This window comes from Achroia grisella, unplaced genomic scaffold (assembly GCF_030625045.1).
Source record: "Achroia grisella isolate CSIRO2021 unplaced genomic scaffold, CSIRO_AGI_Agris_v1 utg1581, whole genome shotgun sequence".
NCBI classification, from domain to species: Eukaryota; Metazoa; Arthropoda; class Insecta; order Lepidoptera; family Pyralidae; genus Achroia; species Achroia grisella.
The window spans coordinates 819,226-846,126 of NW_026712659.1; the positions used below are offsets into that span (position 1 = coordinate 819,226).

The 26,901-nt window shown below is 34.1% G+C and overlaps 2 protein-coding genes across 5 annotated transcripts in view; both read right to left on the bottom strand.

Annotated features, from left to right (window-relative positions):
- The window catches only part of LOC131841341 (protein ovarian tumor locus-like), a 35,264-nt gene extending 25,630 nt beyond the window's left edge, over nt 1–9,634 (bottom strand). The window contains exons 1-7 of the mRNA XM_059189664.1: nt 9,404–9,634; nt 9,221–9,318; nt 8,753–8,907; nt 7,691–8,152; nt 7,326–7,616; nt 5,777–5,979; nt 978–1,088 (exon numbers count right to left, since the gene is read on the bottom strand). Coding sequence (XP_059045647.1) covers nt 978–1,088; nt 5,777–5,979; nt 7,326–7,616; nt 7,691–8,152; nt 8,753–8,907; nt 9,221–9,318; nt 9,404–9,634 — 1,551 coding nt within the window. The remainder of the gene's footprint in view (nt 1–977; nt 1,089–5,776; nt 5,980–7,325; nt 7,617–7,690; nt 8,153–8,752; nt 8,908–9,220; nt 9,319–9,403) is intronic.
- Nucleotides 9,635–12,164: 2,530 nt separating this feature from the next.
- The window catches only part of LOC131841324 (thymosin beta), a 41,454-nt gene continuing 26,717 nt past the window's right edge, over nt 12,165–26,901 (bottom strand). The window contains exons 2-6 of one of the 4 annotated variants that reach the window (XM_059189647.1): nt 17,007–17,158; nt 16,531–16,644; nt 15,587–15,700; nt 14,517–14,630; nt 12,165–13,783 (exon numbers count right to left, since the gene is read on the bottom strand). In XM_059189647.1, coding sequence (XP_059045630.1) covers nt 13,644–13,783; nt 14,517–14,630; nt 15,587–15,700; nt 16,531–16,644; nt 17,007–17,151 — 627 coding nt within the window. In that variant the 5' untranslated portion in view covers nt 17,152–17,158 and the 3' untranslated portion in view covers nt 12,165–13,643. The remainder of the gene's footprint in view (nt 13,784–14,516; nt 14,631–15,586; nt 15,701–16,530; nt 16,645–17,006; nt 17,159–26,901) is intronic. The other 3 variants (XM_059189648.1, XM_059189649.1, XM_059189650.1) reach the window with 3 other exon arrangements.

Here is a 26,901-nt window from a genome sequence, read left to right on the forward strand (position 1 = left end):
CACGACTCTTCGCAATTTGTATTATTGACCGATACAAGGTCTAGGTATTTCATGAGTATGTTTGTATCGGTGTAGGTATTTAGCCATTTACTAGCTGTTCCCGCGACTTCGTCCGCGTGGAATTTAACTTTATTTTTCTAAAATAAAAAGTAGCCTAAGTTACTCCTTATTTCATCAGCTACCTGCCAATAAAAGTCCCGTCAAAATCGGTCCAGCCGTTTCAGAGATTAGCCGAAACAAACAGACAGACAGACAAAAATTGTAATAAATATTATGGTGTATACACTGTGATTATATTCATATGCATGTAGTAAAAAACGGTTATTTCAATATTACAAACAGACACTCCAATTTTATTCCTATGTATAGATTAAAAAAATAATATTTAAGCGTATATATCAGTTATCTAATACCTATATCAAATCTAAATATCTTTAGGAAGGTAAGTCTATTACAGACTTACCGTCCATCAGTTCTGAATGACGAGAAGAACTGACAAGAAACTCAGCTCGTATACTTTTCAAACATTGTTAACAATAACACACGATTTAACTTGGGACTAGATGGCGTTGTGCAAATTGTTTTTAATATACGATATATTTTTATGGTAAAAAATGTGATTTTACCATAAAAACACCATTCATACAATACATACCATGTTGGCGACCGACCGCTGAACTCTTTTGATATTTTTATTATTTTTGAAGAGTTCTTTTTTATGTCATGTTATTTGATATACTTCAATTTATTTTATTATTCTATCATTGTCTTTCGTATAGTTCGCAATTGCACATATTAATATATTATATTATTGCAAACTACGTGTTTTCATCATTTAGACACCCATACAGTCCACCGATCCGTTATATACCATTTTTAATACACCTGTTTTTAATAGGCTGTTTATATGGTAAAAAAAGTGGTTTTTGTCAGATCTACCATTCAATAATCATCCATAAAAAAAACAATGACAGTACCTGCGCTGGCTGCGCGTGGTGACCTTCAGAAGGCGCCCCGTTGGCGATCTCGTGGGCGGCAGCGCCCGCCGGCCGGCAGTCCACCATCAGGGGCAGTGCTTGTACTTCAACCTGCAATACACCTTCAGCTTAGTCACCAGTATACAATATCACTCGGGATCGAATCGAAACCGCTTCGAATGGACGACCAATGCAACCGTCTACTAAACTACCAATAGCATCAGAACAAATAATTTTATATATAAAAATTTCGATGTATCAAGTTATTTGTTCTTGAATGACTTGTACCTGTATTCAAATATTTTATTTAGTTTCCTATGACATTTAGTTTTTTTTCTTTGAAATGCTGTTTAAATGCATTTTGTTGATTTTACATTTTGTCCCATAAAGTTAGAGAACTTATATCGTCGATTACTTAGAAAAATGACAATTTTCAAAATTAGAATCTAGAATTGGATCCTTTTATCAATCAATCAAGACGGCGTGGTTAATTTAATTGACTAATATAAAAGGAGGCAAATAGCTTCTATCTTTGAAAAATATAATTTTTCTAATTAATCGACGATATGTATATTAAAGTATATTATAATTAAATTTCGATTCGATCCTGTTTTTAAGTATATTTAAGTATTATAAGCGATGTACTAGCTAGACTAATGACATAACTGACAGGTACATATAGTTTGATGTTTTTTTAATTTTATACAAGTATACATAAGTATATTCAATTAAGAATTAACACCAACATTTAATGAGATAAATAATCAATTAGACTACAATTTTAAAATTACATTGAATGTATATTTCGTGACAGCTTCAGTAATTGCCAAGATTCCCAATTATTAAAACAAATGTATTTTTAATTTTGCTCAAATTATGTTTACCTTTATAACATACATTAATTATATAAATTACTAGCTGTACCCGCGACTTCGTCCGCGTGGAATTTAACTTTAATTTTCTAAAATAAATGTAGCCTAAGTTACTCCTCACTACATCAGCTACCTGCCAAAAAAAGTCCCGTCAAAATCGGTCCAGCCATTTTAGAGATTAGCCGGAACAAACAGACAGACAAAAATTGTAAAAAATGTTAATTTAGTGTATGTACCGTATTTATATTCATATGCATCTAGTAAAAAAAGGTTATTTCAATATTACAAACAAACACTCCAATTTTATGTAATGGTATAGATTAAAAATGCTGCTTTTGATTTTAAGGAAATTAATGAGTTATAAAAAAACTAGTATCATTTTAAAACCATTCAATAAAAATAACAAAATTGCAAGTTCAAAACTAGATCTATAGGAATTTGAAAATTGAAGAACAATCGGTTAAAAATTTTAATTATTTTTTTCTAGTCCTACACTACTATTGAGGTAAATTATTATATATATATATTCAAATTATGCCTGTCAGTATGTACATAGTTACTTCTACACTAATACTAAAAGTACTACTTGCTTATCAAACTAAAAAACTATGTAAAGCAACTACAAATAACTATAAATTACATATTACAATTAAATTTTATTTAACCATTATGAAACCCTATTGCTAACAATGTCAGACTGACCTCCACGCGGTTCCCCCTGGTAACCATCGTGATAAATTGACAATTTCCAGGATGGGTTATCTGACCTGACCTCATGCTCATCTTATCATCCTCCACTGGTGCCCCGCCAGCGTAAACCGTTAGCGCAGGCGGGTGCACCATTACATTATCATCAATAAAACATATATGTATATTTTTCTTTTGAATAGTCATATGGTATTTTTTATCGCTCATTTGAAAAGCTGACTCATCACAAGAAGAACCAGCAAGAAACTACACAAGTTCCTTGCTGGTCACTCTATTAAATAAGTTTTCAGTATTTCATATTTGGGTGGATGCGGATGGCGGAAGAGCGCACATGGTGGAAGTCTTTGGGAAAGGCCTATATCCAACAGTGGATATACACAGGCTGATGATGATGATGATTACATATTTAACACTGTCTGTGAATACAGACTGCCAAATAGCAAGATTGATAAAACAATTCTTAATATACATAATTAGCTGTCCCGCGACTTCGATCGCCTGTAATATAACTTTATTTTTCTAAAATAAAATTAGCCTAAGATACTCCTTATTACATCAGCTACCTGCCAAAAAAAAGTCCGGTCAAAATTGGTCCAGCCATTTCAGAGATTATCCGGAACAAACAGACAAACAGACAGACAGATAAAAATTGTAAAAAAGGTTATTTTGGTGTAGGTACCGTATTTATATTCATATATGCATGTAGTAAAAAACGGTTATTTCAATCAGACAGACACTCCAATTTTATTTATATGTATAGATAGCAAAAATCATTTTAAATTTGTACTTAGACAAGAAACAATTATAAATATGTTACATAATAAAAAAAAATACTAAATTATATATCTACTTGGTAAATTAACGAAAACTGCACAATATAATTTTTAAAACAAAGGAACGGCTAAACCAGGTATGTTATGGATATGAAATTTCGGATACGGATATGTTTCGGATATAGTAAAGATTACTATACCGAATACGGATATGAAATTATTTCGGATTATCCGTCAGTTTCCGATAACTTCAGTTCTGATATTATTTTTTTAAGGAATTTCAAAAGTAAAATACAAACAGCTAATAAAACGGTTACATAACGCGTCTCAATTAGGCTCCGGCCCTACCCGATATTATCAGAAAATTTTATTTCGGATTCGGTTACGAAGATCCCTAACATCCCTGGCCCAAACTACAGTACTGTACTGGTAATATAGCTACGATATGGTACATTTCAACACCCTCTCGTTCCTAATCACCTTACTTTATGTTAGTGGTTAAAAAAACAATTAATAGTAAAATTACAAGTGGTAAAACAACTCGAGTGGTCTCGAGATTGAGAATTTGTTTATTTAAAACTAAGTGTGGGGTAACAAATAACATATCACAAGCACCGTGTCAGGTTGACCTCACACGGTACCCTGGAAACCATCGTGATAAATTCCTGATGAATTTGTCACGATGGGCTAACTCATGTTCATCTTATAATCCATAATGGTGGGCACCAATGTGGATGATAAGATGAATCAGATCAGATGAGGGCAGATAGGATCGCCAGCGTAAACCGTTAGCGCAGGTAGAACTACCATTCCATTATCATCAATTAAAAAAAACTCCCTAAAAAGTTCGCGGACTTTTTTTTAGAAAGCACCATTATCATCAATTAAAAAAAACCCTAAAAAGTTATACATACGTTGTCGCGAACTATTTTTTAGAACTTTTAAAGAAGAACAATTCTGTCATACATATTTTTTGCGTAACTAACTGTTTACGCAGCGCACGAAAATAATTTTTTTTTTATACATTTTTCATTGCTACCCCGCTCCTATTGGTTGTAGCGTGATGTTATCTATCCTATACCAATATACCTCTTTCTAAGAGTGAAAAAATATTAAAAATCGGATCAGCAGCCCGGAGATCACTCAGAACAAACGTACAAACTTTACCTCTTTATAATATTAGTACAGACGTATTTACAAAAAAAATGTATCTAAGTATCCTATAGCAATTGTAGATAACATACCTTTCTAAGAATGAAAGAATTTTTAAAATCGTATCAGCAGCCCAGAGAACACTCCGAACAAACAAACGTACAAACTTTAGCTCTTTATAATATTAATACAGATGTATTTATAAAAAAAATGTATCTAAGTAGTATCAGTTGTCTAGTACCCATAACACAAGCTCTGCTCGACTTGTATTAAACCGTACCGGATTCTACCTTTTTTTTCAGACTACTCTAATGCAGTTGCAGCTGGCCTTTACAGCTTCACCGGACGTTAGGGGGCGAGTGCAGATGAAAGGACAGACTCCAAACCCGCGGAAGGACTTATGGAGCGGCTGAAGGCCAGCTCCCGCCTGACGATAGGGGGCGAGTGCAGATGGCCCTCCGAACCCAGGGAAGGAGTTATGGAGCGGCTGAAGGAACTCCCGACTGACGGTTACGAATTTAATCTGAGGGTTAGACCGCTAGAGGTTCGAACCTCGGCTCAGGCTGAGTATTAAGATTTTTAAGTTTTATCGAATATTCTAGAAAAACAAATTCGCAGAAATCATCTTGATACGTATAAGAAATATCTACCCTCAAGTGTTATTTAATAATTACAACATTTTTGTTTACTTTGTTCCACGATTTAGCTTATCAGCCAGTCAACCCATCTGCGGTGTCATTATATTGACGGCCACGGTGGATTACCGGTTGAGCACATCGCCTTACATCCGATGGTCGCGGGTTCGATTCCTCGCACAGCACAAACATTTGTATTCACCAGTATGATTATATGTCTCATGAGTTATTTACGACAAAATAATATCTATGTATTTGTAACAGTTGTCTAGTACCCATAACACAATCTTTAGCTAGCTTAACTTGGGTATAGATGGCGCTGCGTGAATTGACCTAAGATTATTATTATTACTACCGGACCAGTATGACTTCGTCGGGATCTTACTCAATTTACATTATATATTTTAAAATTATAGCCTATATGTTATTCTGATGTATAAGCTATATTACTGTAAAGTTTTATCAAAATCCGTTCAGTAGTTTTTGCGTGAAAGAGTAAAATCCATCCATACTCACAAACTTTCGCGTTATAGCGTATAAATAATATTACTAAATACCAGTTGAGTCGTAGATATTGCTTATAACATATTTTAAACCATCTAAATAAGCTTAGGAATGAAAGCTTCATTACAATACTACTAAACTAAAAGTTAACTAACAGGCATTGGTTCAAAGTTAACGTAATCCAAATGTTGATATGTTGGGAAGTGAATCTCATCAGTCTTAAACGCCATTGGAAGCCCTTCTGAACCATTCTCCTCTCTCCACGACTCTTTATTGTCCAGTTTTATTGCTTTCTCTAGTGTTTTTGCCTCTTCCTTCTTTTTTTGTACCTTCAATCCTTGTTTTCGAGTGACGCTGCCTGAATGTTATTAGAATGAAATGTGAGAGTTTTTTATCGTTAATTACGTGCATGAGTTAAGTGCATTGTGTGTATAAAAGTTGCAACTCAGTTGAAAGTCCAGTCGTGTAGGTACGGATAAACAATTAGGGTTGCCACAAGACACAAGTTTTCAATAATAGAATAAAGTATTCTATTATTTTATAGAAACCAGACAATTATTGAGTGTTTTAATATAATGCAATTTGGCTTTTGTTGTAGAAGTTAATGTTATTTTATATGTATATCTGATAATGTATGTAAATTACTAAACAAACAAAAATGTTTAAGAACATAATAAATTCATAATATATATATAATATTTATAAAATAGCTAACCCTGCGGACTCCGTTCCGCCTTAAAATTAAATATGTGAAATGTCGCTTGAAGTTTACATACGCAATAAATTTCTGAACGCACCCTGTCTGACAGGTATCAGCAGTTTGTATGGGAAAATATAATAGTTCCTCTTACTAGATGCAATTTCTTAATATTTTATCAACGTTTTATCCTTCCCTGGACTTCCCGAATATTTCAAGATAAAAATTTGCCAAATCGGTTCAGCCGTTGTCGACTTTTAGCGAGACTAACGAACAGCAATTCATTTTTATATATATAGATAGTTTAGTCATATGTCCTTTCGGATATTTCTATTACTATATAGAACAAATATTTACTCTTAATACAATAATTACATTATATTAAATGTTTTTCTTTCTTTTTCTTTTCTTTCTATATTAACTTTTATTAAATACTCAAATATGTAATATAGATAAAATAGGAAACAAAGGAATCAAAATATATAATAATAATAATAATCTCAGGACAATTCACACAGCGCCATCTAGACCCAAGTTAAGCTAACTAAAGCTTGTGTTATGGATACTAGACAACTGATACATATATACATAGATATTTTTTTTTGTAAATACATACATATTATACATAGAAAACACCCAGACCGATACAAACAATCATACTCATGAATACAACTGTTTGTGCCGTGCGAGGAATCGAACCAGCGACCATCGGTCGTAAAGCGGTGTACTAGACCACCGAGGTCGTCAAAAATAAGAATTAAAGTAACAATATGAGATAATTATTACTAAAAAAAAAGTGTATTTCCTTCAAAGAACGGAATAAATACTTCAAGAATTGAAGTGTAGAGAAATCTTTTTCAAGTTTGTGACAGCCCTGATAAAGTGCTTAATAGAAGCTCAAACAGATAGACAAAACAATCCGTTATAAGTATATCCAATAATAAATTAATATATGTAGGTAATGCACTGAACTCCTGCACTCAGAACTAATGAAAACAACATCACACCTATCTGCTGCAACATTTGAGTAAGCGTCAGGAACTGAGAGTTCGTTCGAGAGTATCTGTACGGAGGTGCCCAAGGCCTGACCTCCTCCTGCGGCAGGGGCTCCAGCTGGTCGTAATTGACCACACGCTTCTCCCCCAAGTCCTCAATAAAGACCAGACAGGGGCCCCCGTCTGGCCGCATCTCCTGTATGTGACAATGATAGGCCACCGTTTGTTCGGGTAGTTTACACAAACATTTGACTCCTACTTGCAAAGTTGTGCCATCCGAGTATCTAATCCCGAAACGCATCTCTGCAAAACCACATAACCCATTGTGAAAAAATAAGGGACAAGTATGTAATTAATTTAATCCAATTGGTGACTACCTTTCCGCAGTTCGCTCCACACATCAAATTCTATATTCCGATATATATCTGGATCTAGTGCTTTAGCCACTTTGTATGGGAACGGTGTAATACCGTTGTCAATTAAATCTTTAGCGCTGTTCACATTCAAGCAATTCATACATACATTTTCTAGTTGTATCAGACTACGATTGAACACGAAAATACTGAGAGATTCCTTGAGAAGGCTAGCCCTTTCTAAGTCTTCAGTGTGGTGTTTACATTTGAGGGCAACTGCATTATTGTTTCTATCCTTGTCATCACTATTTGGAGCATCTATGAAGATCTTAGCTCTCTCTTTCTGTCTCTTACGCCGTTCTACATTCTCGGCCATGAAGTATTCAATATGGTTTGTAGCTATTTTATCATGTAGCATTTTATCAACGGCATAAGGCAACTCTTTGAGCTGGTAAACACCTTCGTAAAGAATTTCGTATACCAAAGCTATAATTGGATGTGACAAATATTAAATTTAAATTTTAGAAATACCCTCAAAAGACTATAAAAAAAATGGATAAATTACTTTAAATATAAAATAGAAAAGAATGTATATGAAAAAATAAAGATGTATCCACAAATATCAACTTATAATATTATGATGAGCAAAGCCTATTACTCACTAAACAATTATTTAAATGACGAATGTGCATGGCAATAGTTGTTCATGCACGGGATTTTCATTTAATGTTAGACATAGACACCTATATAAAAATACATTGTAAATAAACAGGCTTTTAAAAAAAAGTAATTCAATTGAGTTTCTTGCCAGTTCTTCTCAATTAGATCTATATACTGAACTGGATGGTAGGGAAAAAATTATAATGTAAAAAATTTGATATTCATAAGCGGCTAAAATGTGCTACATGAATAAATTCCTTTTTAACATTAATATTAGCCATAATTATCATTAATGACACTCATTATTGATGGCATTTCATTAATTATCATAACTTCATTATATTGACATGTTAAATGACCCAATGATGGCATTTCATTAATTATCATAATTATAATGACATGTTAAATAACCCAAAATAAACTTACACTGACAAAATGATGATGCATTTATGAATTCTTTTGTGTACACAGCATCATAGTGTTTGGTCTCAGTGGAGCGAAACAAATAAATAGTCTTTTCATAACCATTTGATATTTTGGTTTGTGGACCTTTGTTCGCTTCAAATATAACAAAATCATGGCTGGAATATAATTCCAAATACTTTATATCACAGATGTTAATACAAATAAAAAAAAAATAACTTGAACCAAAATGTGTATCCTGATTTAATTTTTTTTATACTTTGTGATGATGAAATGTTACGAGAGAGAAAACATAATTACAATTTTATATACTAACAAATGATTCTATATTTTATAAATTTATTATTAACTGATATTGTAATAATGGTATTTCTGTAAAATTATATAGTATTTTCACAATTCTTGAAAAAAAAAATTGTGATTTTGTCATATAATGTTAGTATTTAAGCTTACTTAAGCAATGATCCTTACCTATACAATTGACTCATTGCTGAAATTTCAACAAGTCCACCCCATTCTGATGGATTTGCCATCTCTTTGAGATAATTTTCAAATGGACAATCCAATGACTACAAAATAAAATATACAAGTTATGTATTAACAATATGCTGAGATTAAACCATTCTACTGACCATAAACAAAAATTAATCCTACCCCTTCAAACAGTTCTCTCCTAGTGGCCATGAATTTAACACACTCCATTCGTACTTTGTGATAATACTTCTGCGTGTTATAGATGTTCTCGGAAACGGCCCTAAACAGGCAGCTGGAGTCCCTAGCCGTGTGTTTCCTATAGAAACCCATCTCATCGAGCCATCTATCCGGTTCAGAACAACGCTTATGTATTTTCCAAGGTCCGCGACAGCGGATCGAAGACGAAGACATTGTCCACACAACGGCTAAATATCTGTAGGTAAACAAAAACAAATGACGCTACTGCATAAATGTTCATAATAGACGAAAATCGATATCCTACGCTCATAATATTCATCATACATAAAAATAAAACGCAATAATAATGTCCATAAGACCATATCGTAGCTACAACGTCTGGCGAATGCAAATGGTTGTTTTGCTGTCTACGGTATACAACACGTGCAAATAATAAATTGCATGTATTTCATTAAAATAATAACTAAACACTCACCTAAATATTATATCCCAACAGTCAGCATTAGTGATGAACTGTATATAGAAATGGAAGCTGTATTTCACTAAAATATATGAAAATTGCACGTGCCAAATGCAAACCGTCAAGCCGGCGGGAAGGAAAATTGAATTTAAGAAAATAGATAGCATTTTGCAAAGAATGTTGCCATGTTCAAAGAATACAGATTAAAAAGTTTTGATTATGTTGTACGCTGCATGTAAATCGCTAAGATGGCGCCACCATATTATGAAGCATGCAAAGAAGTTAATTATTATTATCTTTTAATAATTTATTATTAAAACAGTAGATCAAAAATAAAAACGTAACTAATATACTTTTTATCTTTTTTCACATAATATGCCTGAAATAGCGTCATACATCGGAAATGTAGCATTAATATAATGTAACAGCTCCCTAAACATATCAAGTATGTTTATGTTATAAATCGATTATTATATGATGCACCACCGCCCATAAATGTTTATGGGAAATGTCGCTCGTGTGAAAAAGGGTTGAGAATGCATCAGGGTGCTGCCAATTTATTTCATTACATCCAAAACTAGCGAGCTTTATCAAAAAAGTTAGTTGATTTGATCATTTTAGATTTTGAGTTTTAATTTTTTAGTTTTCCATTTAATATTGACTACATACGTAATGTAGGTAGCTATACAACACAAAATAAATTATATTAAACGCAAAACTATTTTGTTTTCTTGAAATTGTCCACCGTTAGTTCTATAGTCCATGATATAATTGAGTGATAGTAACCATTATCTCCATTTCTCCGTAGGTTAACAAGCGTAGTATTATATAATATTTCTCTGTTCTACTGAGAACAGTGGTCACTTATTGTCAATTATATTTTCGGTGATTTCAAGTGTATTTTATTGTCTATATATTCTATTGACATAGTTTACTCTTGTGTCTGTTCCATTGTATTTTGTCGATCGATATTTTTAGCAATACTGGACTTGTTGATTAATTTTGTAATCACGGGGTAGGAACTTGTTATGATTTTAAATCTATTAAAATCATTCAAATAATTATTGTTAATATGGAAATGGCTTATATTGTACGTAGGTAGATAATTCAAGTAAAGTTGTGTACATCCTTAGACAGTTTTACTATAAATTATACTAGCTACCTACCCCGGCTTCGCACGGGTATTGTACGTACATATAAACCTTCATCTTGAATCACTGTATCGACTACATTAAAATCCGTTGCGTGGTTTAAATGTTCTGAGCGAACAGACAGCGAAGCGATTTAATTTTATACTATGTAAAGACAGCGCTAATTAACTTAAAAAAATATTTATTTATTTTACAATTGTTATATGTATTTTTTGTCAATAGAATTAAAATCAAACTTACGGCTCACGTGATGGCGAGTGGTAAGGGTGACGTTGGCTCTGCAGGAACATACAGCACTACCGACATGACGCTATCATATGATGCTTATGATACTATTCGAGAGAGACACTAAGATGTTATGCCTAATATCCTATAATTTTACTGCCTTATCTACACACCCTTAAAATGATCTTTCAAACCAAGCTGCTTGGTGATTAAAATAGATGGAACTGAGGTATCCACTCTGATGACTCTTCACAAAATCAACACATCATTCGTACAATTTGATGTAAAGATTTATCACACCACTTCCAGTTACAATTGTTATTTATTTCGTGTTTATCCAGGACATAATACTATTCTTAAAAAAAAAACGAGTTTTAATTAAATTTGCAGTGGAATTAGAAATAGTCATTGTTGCTGGCAGCTTGTCTACCATTCTTTTTATAAATATATAATAATTCTTTATATTTTTGACAACTTTTTTTAGATGTCACTTTTGACCACAGATAATATAATATTACTTTTGACTAATTGTTTGTTCTCTGTGAGGCCTTTTGGGAAAAATACACATTTTTACTATTACTTCTTTTTTTTTATTAATAATGGGATTGCGCTTGGTCTTACCTCATCTGTACCTACATACCTTACCTGATTTTTAATTAAAATAGTAGTTGTGTTCCAACCCCAGTCACAGTCATTATATTCGTAAAGTACTAAAGTGGATTTTGTTTGTTCGTATCAAGTTTTGGTATGTTATTATGCACAGTATTTGACATACAAATAGGATGGTCAGTGGTTTTGTGCTGCTCAGAAACAAACCTATCTACTATGAAATAAAGTTAATTTTCCTTTATTTCTTGTATACCATGCTAGGAAATCAAAGAGAATTATTATGAAATAAATAAAAGCGTTTTATTTTCCAATCTATATTTATAAAAAAGCACCGTCTGTAAAACATACAAAATTCCGGTAAAAACGGTTCAAATATTGGCATCTTTAGCGTTATAAGTAATTATAAAATTGAAAAATTATTCATTTATATACGACATTATAAAATATTATTGTTTACACACTATTTTATCAAACGATACATACTATTGCTTTAGAAACAGGCCGAATGCTATGTCTGACAGAGTTGAGCGAGTATTATTATACTTTGATGGTAGTTTTATTTATATCTCTGTCGACATTTGCAGAAGAAATTAATAAAATAAAAATTGTGGTATAATAATTTAGAACCAAATGAGTCTTGGTAACTACACTCCTAATTTATTTGACCAGAGGCATCACATACATACCAACAGTTGCAATCGCATAAACACTTAAAATACCTCAACTAAATATAAAACAATCACAAACTGAATAATCAAAATGGAGTGTTTATAACTTACACAAATCAGTACTGGACTTTATTAATACTTAATTATACGTCTCAATATAAATTAAATTATAAAATGCTCATAAAATACACTTACTAAAATATATACGTTACAGTGACATAGAAATTTCGGTTCCTATATACTAATGATAAGAACCAGTTTGCGATGCTTTGCAGGTGACGTAGGCCAGTTGGGTATTGAGCGGCATCCACACATCTTCACATCAAACCCAGTCAGTATTCGTCAGGTAAGAAACGAGAAAAATTACTCGCATACATTCTGAACATGTCACGTGGTTTTACTGAATCTTAATGATACTCCAGAAGTTACATGCCACCGAAACAACTATTTATTTAACTTTTTCATAACATTTATAGAAAGGCGTACAGTGAGAGAGAAGACAACCTCGCTGATGTCTTCTTCATTAGGTTTATGTTTTACGGAGAGAGCAACGTCTGTACGATAAAGTCATTATTAAAATTGGTATCAATCAATTTTCCGCTGAAATGCATGATGCACATGGATGGCAGATGGCACTTCCCTGACGGGTAATTCTGATCCGCCAACAGCTCGAAAGGGGCCGTTCAAGTATTACGTAGGCACTATAGGGGGCGGGGGGTCTTTTCTTTGCTTATTTTGGATGACATGGGGGTGGGGGAGTCTGTATGATGATTACGTCATCGGTCGTAATTTACTTTTTTACACGAATGGCAACCCTCACATTGTCTTTGTTAAAAAAACAATACATTAATTGAGAAATGTTTACGTAAGCATGGGGGGAGGGGTAAGAGCTTTGCTTACTTTTGCTGACAAGGGGGATGGGGGGTAAATAATTGTAATAAATCTGCTTACGTGATACTTGAACAGCCCCAAAGCAACAATCCGAGGATGTGTGAATAACGCTTTAAACAGTATACCAGTGGGCATCGCAAACGCGGCCATTAACTTATATCTAGTTTAAAATACGGCGATATTAGCGAGATATAGTTGCGAGTAATATATATGGAAGTTCAAGCAGTCTTCTCCTGCTCGATCACGTCCTTGGTGGGTAGCGGGTTCTTCTCGCATGTCTCTGTTGGCTTCAGCTTGCTGGGATCGAAGTTCTCGATGCCGTTCAGGAATTTGTTCTTTTCCTTTTCAGCCTCGATAGCTGTTGAATGAAACATGTATTAGAAACATTCGAATTAAAAATATGTATGCCTTAGTCAAGTAAAGAATGAGTTGTCTTGAAACACCTGACCAATTATTATAATTCGTAAATTTTAGGTAAGAAAAAATCAAAAATATTAAAAGGAAATTAATTAATCGCAGGTATGAAAATGTGTTTTACCGTAATACATTGAACTCCGTTGGATTTCAATGAAGTGAAATATCATTTTTATTTTAGAGTTAATGATCTGAGCCAGTCATCCCGCATAGTGTGTACCAACGGTATTACTTGGTGTATCGCGGAATGTATATTTTCCACCTTATACATACGCTTATGAATTTTAGAGATTTTAATTTAAATCTTCTTGATTTGTACAGAAACGGAGTCCTGCTGACTATGACGTTACTTAAAAATATACGTATTTATAAATGTATCAGTAATATTTATTATCTGTGGCATCGTTTAATGTTGATAATTATGAAATGATTAGATGCTTATGTACTTGTTTAATAATTTATTTTAACAAAAAGACGACATCTTTTATTGTCTTAACAAAAAACCGGAAGTGGGTCAAGGTGAGAGAATCATAGATAATAAAAAATAACAGAGAACACAAAAGTTGTACAGAGTAAGTTACTTTAAATATAGAGATTAATATATTCTAACATTTAAAAATAGAACACCATTCAAATTAGCTATAGGACTGCAGAGTAATAAAGCGATAAAAATAAACCTTCAATTGGCGGCAAGGGATTCTTTTCTTCTGTTGTCGCATGTTTCATCTGTGTCTTGTCAAAATGTTCCACGCCGTCAAGGAGGTTCTGGTGTGCCTTCTCGGCTGCTACAACTGGCGTAAAGCAGAATCGTGCAGCAAAGGTAAATAAATACAAAGCAAATTTAAACAAAAACACCAATTAAAAAAGTTTGCTTGCTATATAACACGGGGTAAAACATAACAATCTTTAACATGCAACACCAGACATTCATATTAGAAATCTACTATTGAACATCAAAAGCATTAATCAATTTATGTATTACTTTAAAAATAAAATTCTACGAATAGTTGTAAGGGAAATAATCAGGATAGAACTTTTTAAAATCTGGCAACAATATTTCATTACACTATCAGTTTCTTCTTTTTTATTTTATTAATGTTTTATGACTCTGGATACAATCTACATATTCGTTGCCATATTAATATTAATATATAATTCTGTTGTATAATTTATAGCACAAAATAAAGAGTATATTTTTAGAAAAAATACATTATATATATTGTGAAGAAATTTACATTTAGTTCATCCTTAAAAACGGTATAACTAAAAACTCCACGTATTTTGTTTAGTTTTATTAACAGTTTTAAAAAAAATGTGTTGAATAACATGTTGTTTTATTAATAACAGAATACTGGTGTTAAATGTAACCTTTATTTCATATACATTATAATTTGGGCTTCGAAGTAATTCTTTGACAGGACTCGAACCTGTCCCTTTGTTAGTTATCCGGACTGAGTAGGATTCCAATTACAGTACAGATATACTACTATTACTACTGATGGTGCAATATCTGTTAAATTCAATTATAACAATTTTAGGACAATGAAGCACGATACTAAAGTTTTTTACCATTTGGTTGTGACTTTTTAGATGATATTAATATAAATATTGTGCTTTATTATAAATAAATGACATGCAAGGGTGCAAATCCGTGCAAGTTTGCAAAATAGCACATAACTATATATATGCACGTGAGCTGTGCAGAAATTGTGCTATAAAAAAACATAAAATTATACTTTAAACTTACCATCTTTGTCGGGGAGAGGATTCTTCTCCTGAGTTTCCGTGTGCTTCAGCCTGGTAGCATCGAATTTTTCGATGCCGTCGAATAAGGACTTTTGATTTTTCTCTGTGGCAACATCTGAAAACCATAGACAAGCAATTTTAAGTCAATTCACTACGTTAATTGTATACACTAATCATTATTATTAAAGGTATAAATAACAAAAACTGCTCAAAATACACATGCTCGTTAATAATTCGTTAGAATTAGCTAATTAACATATTGTTTTAAAAAGTTAGCATCAATTTCCAAAATGGAACACTTGTAAATTAATTTCCATTAGCGAAACCGAAAACAACATGTAGTATAGTGTATTTCCCATCAGTGAAATTAGTGTTAAATTAAAACCAGACCAGCTTATATTATACCAGCATGATGAGAAAGCGACCACGTTTTGAATACGAGGTTTGTTTTTAGCATCTACACGGCCGTTACGGCTATATCATACATACAGCCCTAAAATTGGTGACTGTTAACTATATAATGTAATCACGCTCTATTACTCAATTATTTTTTTATTTTGGTTCGGTTTTTATCATTTCAGCGAATGGCAAAAGGACTCAGCCTATACAGCCATTGTCTACTCTATTCCTCAATCTCATGTATCTGTCAATGTCTTGTCTTAAGTATGTCAAACGTCACTCTCTCTGTTAAGTGTCAATGTAATGTTCCCGCGTTTTTTCTTCGTAATATGAATATTTAATTCCTATTATGAAAGTAATAAAACAATTGCAGTTGAATACAAGTTTATTTTATATTATCCACTGGCAATGCTCTGCCGAATAGTGACTACATCTGACGAGTCGTAGGGATCTTTCTAGATTGTCACCGATTCTAGGGCCGAGCGTAGATGCAGTGTAGTCTATTTGCCATAGGTAGGCGTTATGGTCACCACCCTCTAAGAATACCTAGGGCATTAGGGAGTACAATCTTTTCGACGGTTTCCGTCCGTCGCAACGAGGAAGTTTGAAATTGCTCTACGCCTTGCAGTAGCGCTGTATGTTGCTTTTCTTTTGCTAAGTCTGTTGTGAAATCGAAATGTTTTATTGTTATATATTCATGTTGGAATAGTTTTACCTAAATAACCCAGTTTTTTTTTTAAACTATTACATAGAATAATTTCTGCATATAAATAATTATATAATTTTCAATCAAGTGCGTAATGAGATACATGCCAATGAAAAAAAAAGATTCTAGAACAATTTAATATTTCTAATATTAAATTGTTCTAGAATCTTTTTCCTAATCTGTGCTAAAGTGCTACTTTTTTTTAAATTATTTGAACATCTTAAATAAATATTGCCTGCCAGTATCAGCATAATTCGAACTACGTTAATTACTTTTCTTAGTCCTCAACGAATGAAAAAAAAAGTCGTAAACAAACCTTCAGCAGAGGGAAGTACGATCTTCTCATTTGTGTCGACATCGCGCAAGCAGCTGGTGTTGAAGCCCTCCAGCTGGCTCTTGAGATCTGTGGCTACCTTGGGTAGGTCTTTCAGGGAGGGTGAATCACTCACTGAGCAGGCCATTTTAGATCTGGAATTAAAGATAGGTACTTTATAGTAGTGTTACTAGTAGTGTACTAGATAGTAGTGTTGTTAGACAAAAGTAACTGACGCCGACGAAGGACCCAGCTGCTGGTAATAAGTACCTCGCGGCACGACTAATTTATTAAAGGAAGTACTACTGATGCAAGTACTGGCCACTTCAATCAAGTAGCAAAAGGAACGGATTTATTTGTATGTAATCTGTGTGAATTTACAAGGACCGCTATGCCAAGGATTGTTATGCTATGTCAGCAAATCGGTGTTGTAATATTGAATGCACTGTTGTATTGGCCATATGCATGTGATGATAGTGTGTATATAAATAAATAATTAAAATAAATAAAAACTTTCAAAGTGATTATTTGAGCTTGCGTGTAACTTAGACCACATCATCACTTAACATCAGGTGAGATTGCGGTTGAAAGCGCTCAAATTTTAATATAAAAAAAAATTTGCTTAGTGGTTCTGTATGTAAAACAAAAGATTTGAAACAGTTACATATATCTTTTATTTTCAACTGGATATAGTAATTGTATAATTAGTTAGATATTTAAACTACTAGTAAAAGTACCTATAATCATTCTGCGAACTACCGGACGCGGCAAATATTTTGAACAAAATCATAATTCAAATTCATAAATAATTTATTCATGTAGGATTTAGTCAAGTTTTTACATTATATATTTCATTTACTTGCGTGTTGCTCTTTTAAATAATTTTACTATTACTTTACATTTTTAAGTTTAAGTGTGTGAATATAAACCACCAATTAGCACTAATGCAATTAAATACTCAAATAGAAAAAATATTGAATATATAACCAACTGCTTAAACAATTAATAAGAGGAAATCAGTCATAGTGATTAGAGCAGACCAGTCCCTACAAGCAGTCTTATCATAGACTAAAATATACGTCACGATTTTTCAATGAATACTCAAATTAACATGTATTCTCTATTCCTTGCGGATTCAATCACGTAGGTACCTTTATTTTCCAATAAACAATTTCCGAAGAAATGCATGAGTCATCCGGACAGTGAATGTATTTCCTGCGACACAATGCATAACTCTGCTAAACCGACCGTAAACATATTAATCGCCCATCGTTCTAAACAAGCCCCATAACAATTCATTCAATTCAAATCCGTTGTTTGAAACAGTGATTCCCTACTTTCTTTTCAGTCAAATTAATTTCTTTATACGTAGGTAGGATCATAATCTTTTTTACATGGTATAAAATTTCGAATAAAATTCCGTTGTCTGTTCGCTTATATTTTTTAAATTACGCAATGGATTTTAGTGCAGTTTTTGGTAATAGATACAGTGATTCAAGAGGAAGATTCATATGTATAATACATGTACACCTATGCGCGAAGCCGGGGCGGGTAACTGGTTTTAAAAATAAAATTTTCTAACCTAAAAAAAAAGCGTCGATTCATGTTTTAATTGGGAACATTTTGTCTTCCCTCAGATACTGACGTTCGAATTTTAAACAAGTAATGCATAAGAAGTTTTTTTTTTATTGGATGAAAACATCGTAGTGCAATCAACATCCGTCGAATGGTATACATAAAAAACATAGTGATTAATTGCTTAATGGATATATGTTGGTGAGACACCTGTGTAGGATGATAGGATGAGCATATAGTGAGCTTATATGGATGCATAACAATAGTTTTAGATATTAAATATTCCGCGTACCATATTTTGGCTTTATGACCTACGGCCCACAGAGTATAAAAACGACCTATTTAAAAATAAAACATGTTCACGAATTAATTTAAATTATGGCGGGAATCTAGCTAAGAATAAGCCTGTTGTTTCACCATTTCATCATCAACGGTTTACGCTGGCAGGGAACCAGTGGAAGATGATAAGATGAGGTCAGGCCAGTTAGCCCATCGTGACAAATTCATCAGTAATTTATCATGATGGTTTCTAGAACCGCGTGGACGTCACATTGATAGCTGACATGGTACATTGCTAGCTATAGATCATCAGTCCTCATTACTAGAGGGTAGGGGATTGTTAGTAATGTGGTCGATCTGTTTGTTCCGGCTAATCTCTGAAATGGCTGAACCGATTTTAACGGGACTTTTATTGGCGGGTAGCTGATGTAATAAGGAGTAACCTAGGCTACTTTTATTTTAGAAAAATAAAAAAAAATTTCACGCGGACGAAGCCGCGGAACAGCTAGTCAATAATAAAAAAAAGTCCACATTACTTTCCCCATACATCGTAATTTCATTGTGTGAACACACTCCTTACAAACGACTATGTTTACATGTTAACCGTACACAGACAGACAGAAGTGATGTGGGCGATGTACAATTACAGTTAGTTAGCGAGACCGAAATGGCGTTTGTTAGTTCACTCGGCAGTCAGTCAACATCTGTATGTACATTGTTGTAACTATCTGGCAAAGAATAGAATAGAATAGAATAGAAAATCATTTATTCAAATAAACTTTCATTGAAGCACTTTTGAAAAACGTTGTTTTGCCATATAAATTATTTCTGGATAGGGCCTTTTAACCTATTATAAGATCTATCAAATATATAACATCAATTTCATAAAAATCAGCCAAACCGTTACTGTGAAGTCCATTAACAAACAGACAAATAGGGGTTGTTGAAGGGCGAAAATTTAAGCTGTATGTATTTTCTTAATGCCACATAATAAAAAAAATAAAAATAAGAAAATTCGAAATATTAAAAAAAAAAATTGGGGTGAGCCAGCATTACCACAGGTATAAAAATTAGTTATAAACCTATTCTAAGAGATAAACATTATCTAGACAAGTCGACAAGCCGAGTTTCAAGTAAGAGAACTGGCGAGCAGCACCGTGTGTATATTACACGAACCATTTGGAACCACTTTTGACCCCCTACATACATCTTTCTGTAATGTTCTGTTTTGTTAGACATACATTTTATTTATGTATATGTATGTGTATTTTATTTATATGTATATAAATAGTATTTGTACGTATATGTGTTTAATATTCATATAATACCTAACTTTTTATAGTGCGCCATCTACCTTTCTCTTTCTCAAAACTTCTATCTTCCAGGTTGTCTGTAAGAGATTGCTTTGAGCGATGAGGCCGCCTTTTCTTAGCATATTTTTCTTTTTATTTCTTTTTGAAATTATTTGTTTCTTTTATACACAATAAAGAGTTTCATTATTATTATTATTGTTCTGTAATTGGTGCTATAAAAAGTATAAATGAAAGAATAGAATAGAAAATCATTTATTCAAATAAACTTACATTGAAGCACTTTTGAATAGTCATTACATTTTTTTTAATCTACCGCTCATTCGGAAAGCTGTCTCATCACAAGATGATCGAGCAAGAAACTTGTGTGTTGCTCTTTTAAATAATTTTATTCTTACTTTACAATTTAATTTTAAGTGTGTGAATACAAACGACCGATTAGCACTAATCCAATTAAATAATCAAATAGAAAAAATATTGAATGAAAAAATAATATATGCATTTACTGATACAAAAACCGTCTTATCGCTAAGCAATCTCTTCCAGACTACCTTTGGGTGTATAGAGAAAGTAAAAATAAGATTATCATAAGAGTAATAGACTTACGACGGCAGATTTGACATTGACATATCATAAGGCTCTATAATAGATAATAGACCTACATGAACATACGACGGCAGATTTGACATTGACATATCATAAGGCTCTATAATAGACCTGCATGACAATGAAAAAAGTTTCTTTCTTTAAAAAACAATTCGGTTACAATAACATAGTGTTGGGATGACCTAAATGCCTGAGTCAGGTAAATCCAGCTCTTCCATGTACATTGTCATGTGTTTTTTTTTTAATTATTTCAGACATTAGATAATTAATATTATAAACTAAGGCAAGTTACTTATTAGTATAAACAATAATAATAAAAATATGTCATGTGTGTTTTTTTTAGATTATCTAAGACATTAGATGACTAATATTATAAACTAAAGCAAAAGTTACTTATTAGTATAAAAAAAAAAGTTTACATGAATAAATATATTTTCATTTGTGTATTTCCTTTGAGGCAGGATGTTCGTACTTGGTATCCCGACAACAATGACTCGTATGACTCGCGTCTATTGTTATTCCTGGCACGTTAATGATGACACTTACCTATTATCCATTTCTTGTTCACTCATACTGTTGTTTATTCACTCTATATCAGGCTGGTAGGCAAAGAGAACCGATACAAACATCTTTGTATTTCATCTATACATATAAATAAAATTGGAGTGTCTGTTTGTAATATTGAAATAACCGTTTTTACTACATGCATATGAATATAAATACGGTACATATACCAAAATATTTTTTTTACGATATTTGTCTGTCGGTCTGTCTGCTTGTTCCGGCTAATCTCTGAAATGGCTGTACCGATTTTGACGGGACTTTTTTTGGCAGGTAGCTGATGTAATAAGGAGTTACTTAGGCTACTTTTATTAAAAAAAAAAGTTAAATTTCACGCGGACGAAGTCGCGGGCACAGCTAGTCCTGTATATAATTCATTAATAGAATCAACGTACTCATACAGCCGCGTATTCGTTATTCCTATAATTATATGTGTAACAAATTTCCAATAAACATTCAAGTGGTTTGTTAGCGTTTATATAGATTAAAATAGCACACTATTATTTTCCTGTCCATTATGTGTACAATTGCTCATCAATTTATTATGAGACATATTATTGTAACCTCAATATTCAATTCAGTACGGTTCTATTTGTATTGTTATTTACTCAAACTCCTATCTTATCTATGATTAATACCTACTACACCGAATTTTTAAATAAAGAAATCAACAACATTGTAACTAACATTTATTATTAACTACTAATAATAAATGTTAGTTGCATTTGTTTTTTAAAAGAATTGGCCTTTGGCCTCAAGACTTATACAAATATTAAAAAGTTTAAACGTAGACTAGGCTGTACGATGTAAGGATCTTTGCCTGTTCCATAATTGAAAAGGAGATGGACGAATATGGAAAAAAAAACTACGATCATAAAGGCTAAAAACGAAAAGTAATATTGTTTATTTTTTTCGAATAAGTGAATTATTTATTACGAAAATTTCTACAATAACTGATAAAAATTGATGAAATTTTTCCTTAGGATAAGGTAACAAATTTCAACATTGTTTCACATTAGTCAGATTTTTTTAAACGAGTTTATATTAGAGTTATTATGTTTATCTGATTTGTAGTTGGAATTACAATGAACTTTTATAATAACGAAATAAATTTGACGACCTCGGTGGTCTAGCGGTCTGGCACACCGATGGTCACGTCCGATGGTCGCGAGTTCGACTCCTCGCACGGCACAAACATTTATATTCATGAGTATGATTGTATCGGTCTGGGTGTTTTCTATGTATAATATGTATGTATTTACGAACATAACACAAGCTTTAGCTAGCTTAACTTGGGTCTAGATGGCGCTGTGCTAATTGTCCTGAGATTATTATTATTATATAATGGATTATTTCCAAAAAATGACTTCATAGTTCTTCTAAATATTAATATAAGTAAATCGGTTACTTCTTTTGGCAATTTATTATACATTATTAGTCTAAAGTTTTCAATTAAAAAAATTGTCTTTAAACCAGCATTATACTAGGTGTATGTTGGGTTCAAATACCGAGCGTCAATTCTTCAGCTCGAAGGTATTATGATGATGTAATCCCGGCCGATTTCCACTGGTGCCCAGCCAGCGTAAACCGTTGTCGCAGGCGAGTGCACCATTCCATTATCATACACGAAAAAAAAAAACCCGGCCGATTTCGTCCACGGCGACTGTCTTCAATTCCGATTTTGCCGTTGATGTGCTCGCATGTGGCTTATGTATGGGCATGAGAACACACCGTTCACATAATTATCTCTGATAGCCGCAGGTGGTCTGGCTTTCAGCTCGTCGCGTCTGGCATCCAGCTTGTTTAAATTACTAAGTTCGTTTCTCATCTATGATACTAGATGGAACTAGTGGAAAAATTGAAACGCGCTAAGGTTTGACTTTTGTCCCAACCTATGTACTGGAATTGTATTAATTATTTCCCACCCCTAGTGGTGCCCTCAGACTATCCGTCGTATCTGTCAGGCAGGAGTTGGCCTTCAGCCGCTCCATAAGTCCTTGCTAGGTTTGGAGTGCCATCTGCACTCGCCCCCTAACGTCCGGTGAAGCTGTAAAGGGAAAACAATAGGGAGCGATATACGCGTGACACATACTCCACCACACCTATCACACATTACATTACCACTCAAACACTTAACGACTGTTAATTACAAGTAAAATAGATTCTGCGACAGATGAAAGCACAGTACTAGTGCCTTCACACAGTTTAGTTTGGAAAAAGTTATTTTATCTAATAAAAATTATATTTCATATTGTACTGGATATGCTATTGCAATGTTGCCAAAAGCAAATAGTCTAATCAGTGTTCGTAATCCGAACAGACCAGTCAACACAAACAGCAGCCGTTCACGAGTATGACTGATGAGCTACCAGCCGTTCACGAGTATGACTGATGAGCTACCCATCACATTACAAATAGCACATTATTTAACTATTATTTATTGTAAGCCAATTCAACCATTCACGAGTATGACTGATGAGCTAGCCATCACATTACAAATAACACATTATATAACTATTATTTATTGTAAGCAAATTCAGCCGTTCACGAGTATGACTGATGAGCTACCCATCACATTGCAAATAACACATTATATAAGTATTATTTATTGTAAGCCAATTCAACCGTTCACGAGTATGACTGATGAGCTAGCCATCACATTACAAATAACACATTATATAACTATTATTTATTGTAAGCCAATTCAACCGTTCACGAGTATGACTGATGAGCTAGCCATCACATTACAAATAACATATAACAGTTATATAATATATATTGTATCTATTTATACTTTTAAGTAAATATTTCAATTATGATAGATTTTTTATATTTCAGTTAGATATTCGGTAATATGTCCAGGTAATAATATTATTGGCAACTGTTTAATTGCCCCAATTTACGGGCATGCAAATTTTGGGTATATTAAAATGGAATAATCTATAATATTATAATTTAAAATTAATGTCTTATGTACCATTCTAATTATATAGTAATAAAAAAAAAAGTCAACAATCATCAGATAAATATTCTTTGATGTCATAAAAACACTTGTCCAGTAACCAGTAATATAATCGATTTTTTAATTTATTTAAGGGCATTTTCCTCAAGTCCGGTTGTTGGCGACCGACCGCCGAACTCTTTTGATATTTTTATTGTTTTTATATTTATATTTTTGAAGAGTTCTTTTTATATGTCATGTTATTTGATATACTTCAATTTATTTTATTATTCCATCATTGTCTTTCATATAGTTCGCAATTGTACATATTAATATATTATTATTCCAAACTACGTGTTTTCATCATTTAGACACCCATACAGTCCACCGATTCGTTACATTTTGGTCCTTTCGTCGCCGTAATACTGAAATTTCATACTTTTGGTTGTTTTCGCTACCGTAAGTTGAAATTTATCGACCTAAATTATTTTCCAAATTTTCATTTTCATATTGCATTACATTCTATCTTCTATCATTTCTATTTTCCGTTATAATTTTTCATTGTTTAACATGGTGGAAACACGTAGCAAAACCAATTCAGTTGCGAACCTAATGGCTGTAGAAGTCGGACGGCCGTATTACGATCGTTCCGAACAATCGCGCCGCGTATGGCCGGCTTTTACAACCACAGTTGAGGATGTTTCGGCATCATTGGCTAGAACAGTTGCACATACGGCGGACGCCTCCATTTCGGTACAAGCATCTTCTTGCTGTACCAAGCGTTCTAGCGACACCACTAGCTCATGTCGAGTCGATGCCGATATATATCTCTCTCATAAGACAAAAAGCTGTTACAGAAACGAGCGATCGCGATCTTCGCGGTCGTCCGCGACTGTCCGCGCTCAGAAGCTCGCCGTTGAAGCAGAACTCCTGCGATGCAGAGTGGCACGGCAACGTGAACTCGTACGTCTACAGGCAGAACGCGAGCAGAAACTAGCTCGTTTGGAGTTCGAGGCTGAGCAGAGGGAGTTGGAAGCGAAGCTCGCCGCACTGGATGCCAAAGATAAGTCTGCACATCGTAGTTCTCGTCCTTCTATTCGCGATACTAAAAAACGTACCGCGACATGGGTTTCGGAACACAATGCAACCATGACCATGGTAACGCATGTGAACATACCTGGTAAGGAACCGACTGTCACCTTGGATGATTTCCAAGGCACCCGACTACAGCCGGCCATCCTTTCCAACACGGTCCCGTCACATGTACCACATGTCAACCATGCAAACGAACTGAAACCTACACGTATCATTGAAGATGATAACTGCGCAACCTTAGTGCGACTTCCGGCAGTTGAGCATCCACTAGCGAACCAGGAACCACAGCTTACTCATACTATCAACAGTTGGTCAAACTATACAAAAAAGGCCGACCTTGTCACATTTTCAGACAAATTCATTTTTAAGAGTTTTGAGAGGACTAATTCAAAATTTTCCGCAGTAGAGAACCTAACATGCTTAAACAACGCTATTTGGGGACCAGCGTACCAGATCGTACCGGCACTCCTGCGGACCTCCTGCGACCCTTGGGTCGTCATGAGAGCACTGGAGCAGACATACGTCCAACCGGAAAATCTCGCCGCCCACGAGATCATGAAGCTACGCAATCCCCCTAAGTTAAGTTCTCCTGAATTATGTAATTATCAACCTGTGGCTAAAATTCCTCAGCTACTTATTAGGCAAGCTTTCGTCCGCGTAGCTAATTTGCGCTTTATGTACAACCACAGTTTTGTCTGTAGCAAAGTATGCATTGCATTACTGAAAGCGCTCTCCATACCTCGATTGGAGCTACAGGCGACACTTACTTCCTCGCAATTCGTGCTTCGCGCACATCAGTTCGACCCCTCCACAACCACTCATTGGGCGGACTCAACCACCGCCCTCAAGTGGATCCGGAGTGACACTCGGGGATGTATACTCTTCGTTGCTCACAAGTTGGGAGAGATACTGGAACCCATAATTCCGTACAATCAGAGGCCAGTTTCTCTCAACGTGGCTGATGACGCCACCAAATCAAATTTTGATCGGACATCGTTATATAGATGGTTGGCTGGCGCACTATTCTTTTTAGTACCATCACTTTTTGGGTTGACTGAAAACGCCAGCGACGCAGGGGATACCGCGCTAGATTTAAAACCGGAACTAGTGGGGTTGCACTCCTGCGTCCCCTTACCCGATCCTCCATGGCTCCGCGTTCTCCAAGGTGTAGGTCTATTTCGGCTTAAACTGTCTCGGCCAATAGTCTCAAATTCTAAATTGTTTTTAGATGGCACCACATTTCCCTCACGACTTTGTGCAAGAGACGTCACAGAAGCCCAGAAACCCAGAAGACGCTGCCACAACAAGCTGAAATAGACAGCTTCCCTATAGAGCGGAAAGCCAAACAGCCCGTGCCCAGCAACGGTCACATTGCAACACGCACCAGTACTGGAGGAAAGCGGGCTATCACAAGTAAATTATTACAAATACACCATTACTCACACTGCACTGCCCTTAGTCTACGCAGTAACCAGTGTCAACGTGTGACACAATTATACAGCGCCGACGATGGAAAGGCGGGTTTATCAAG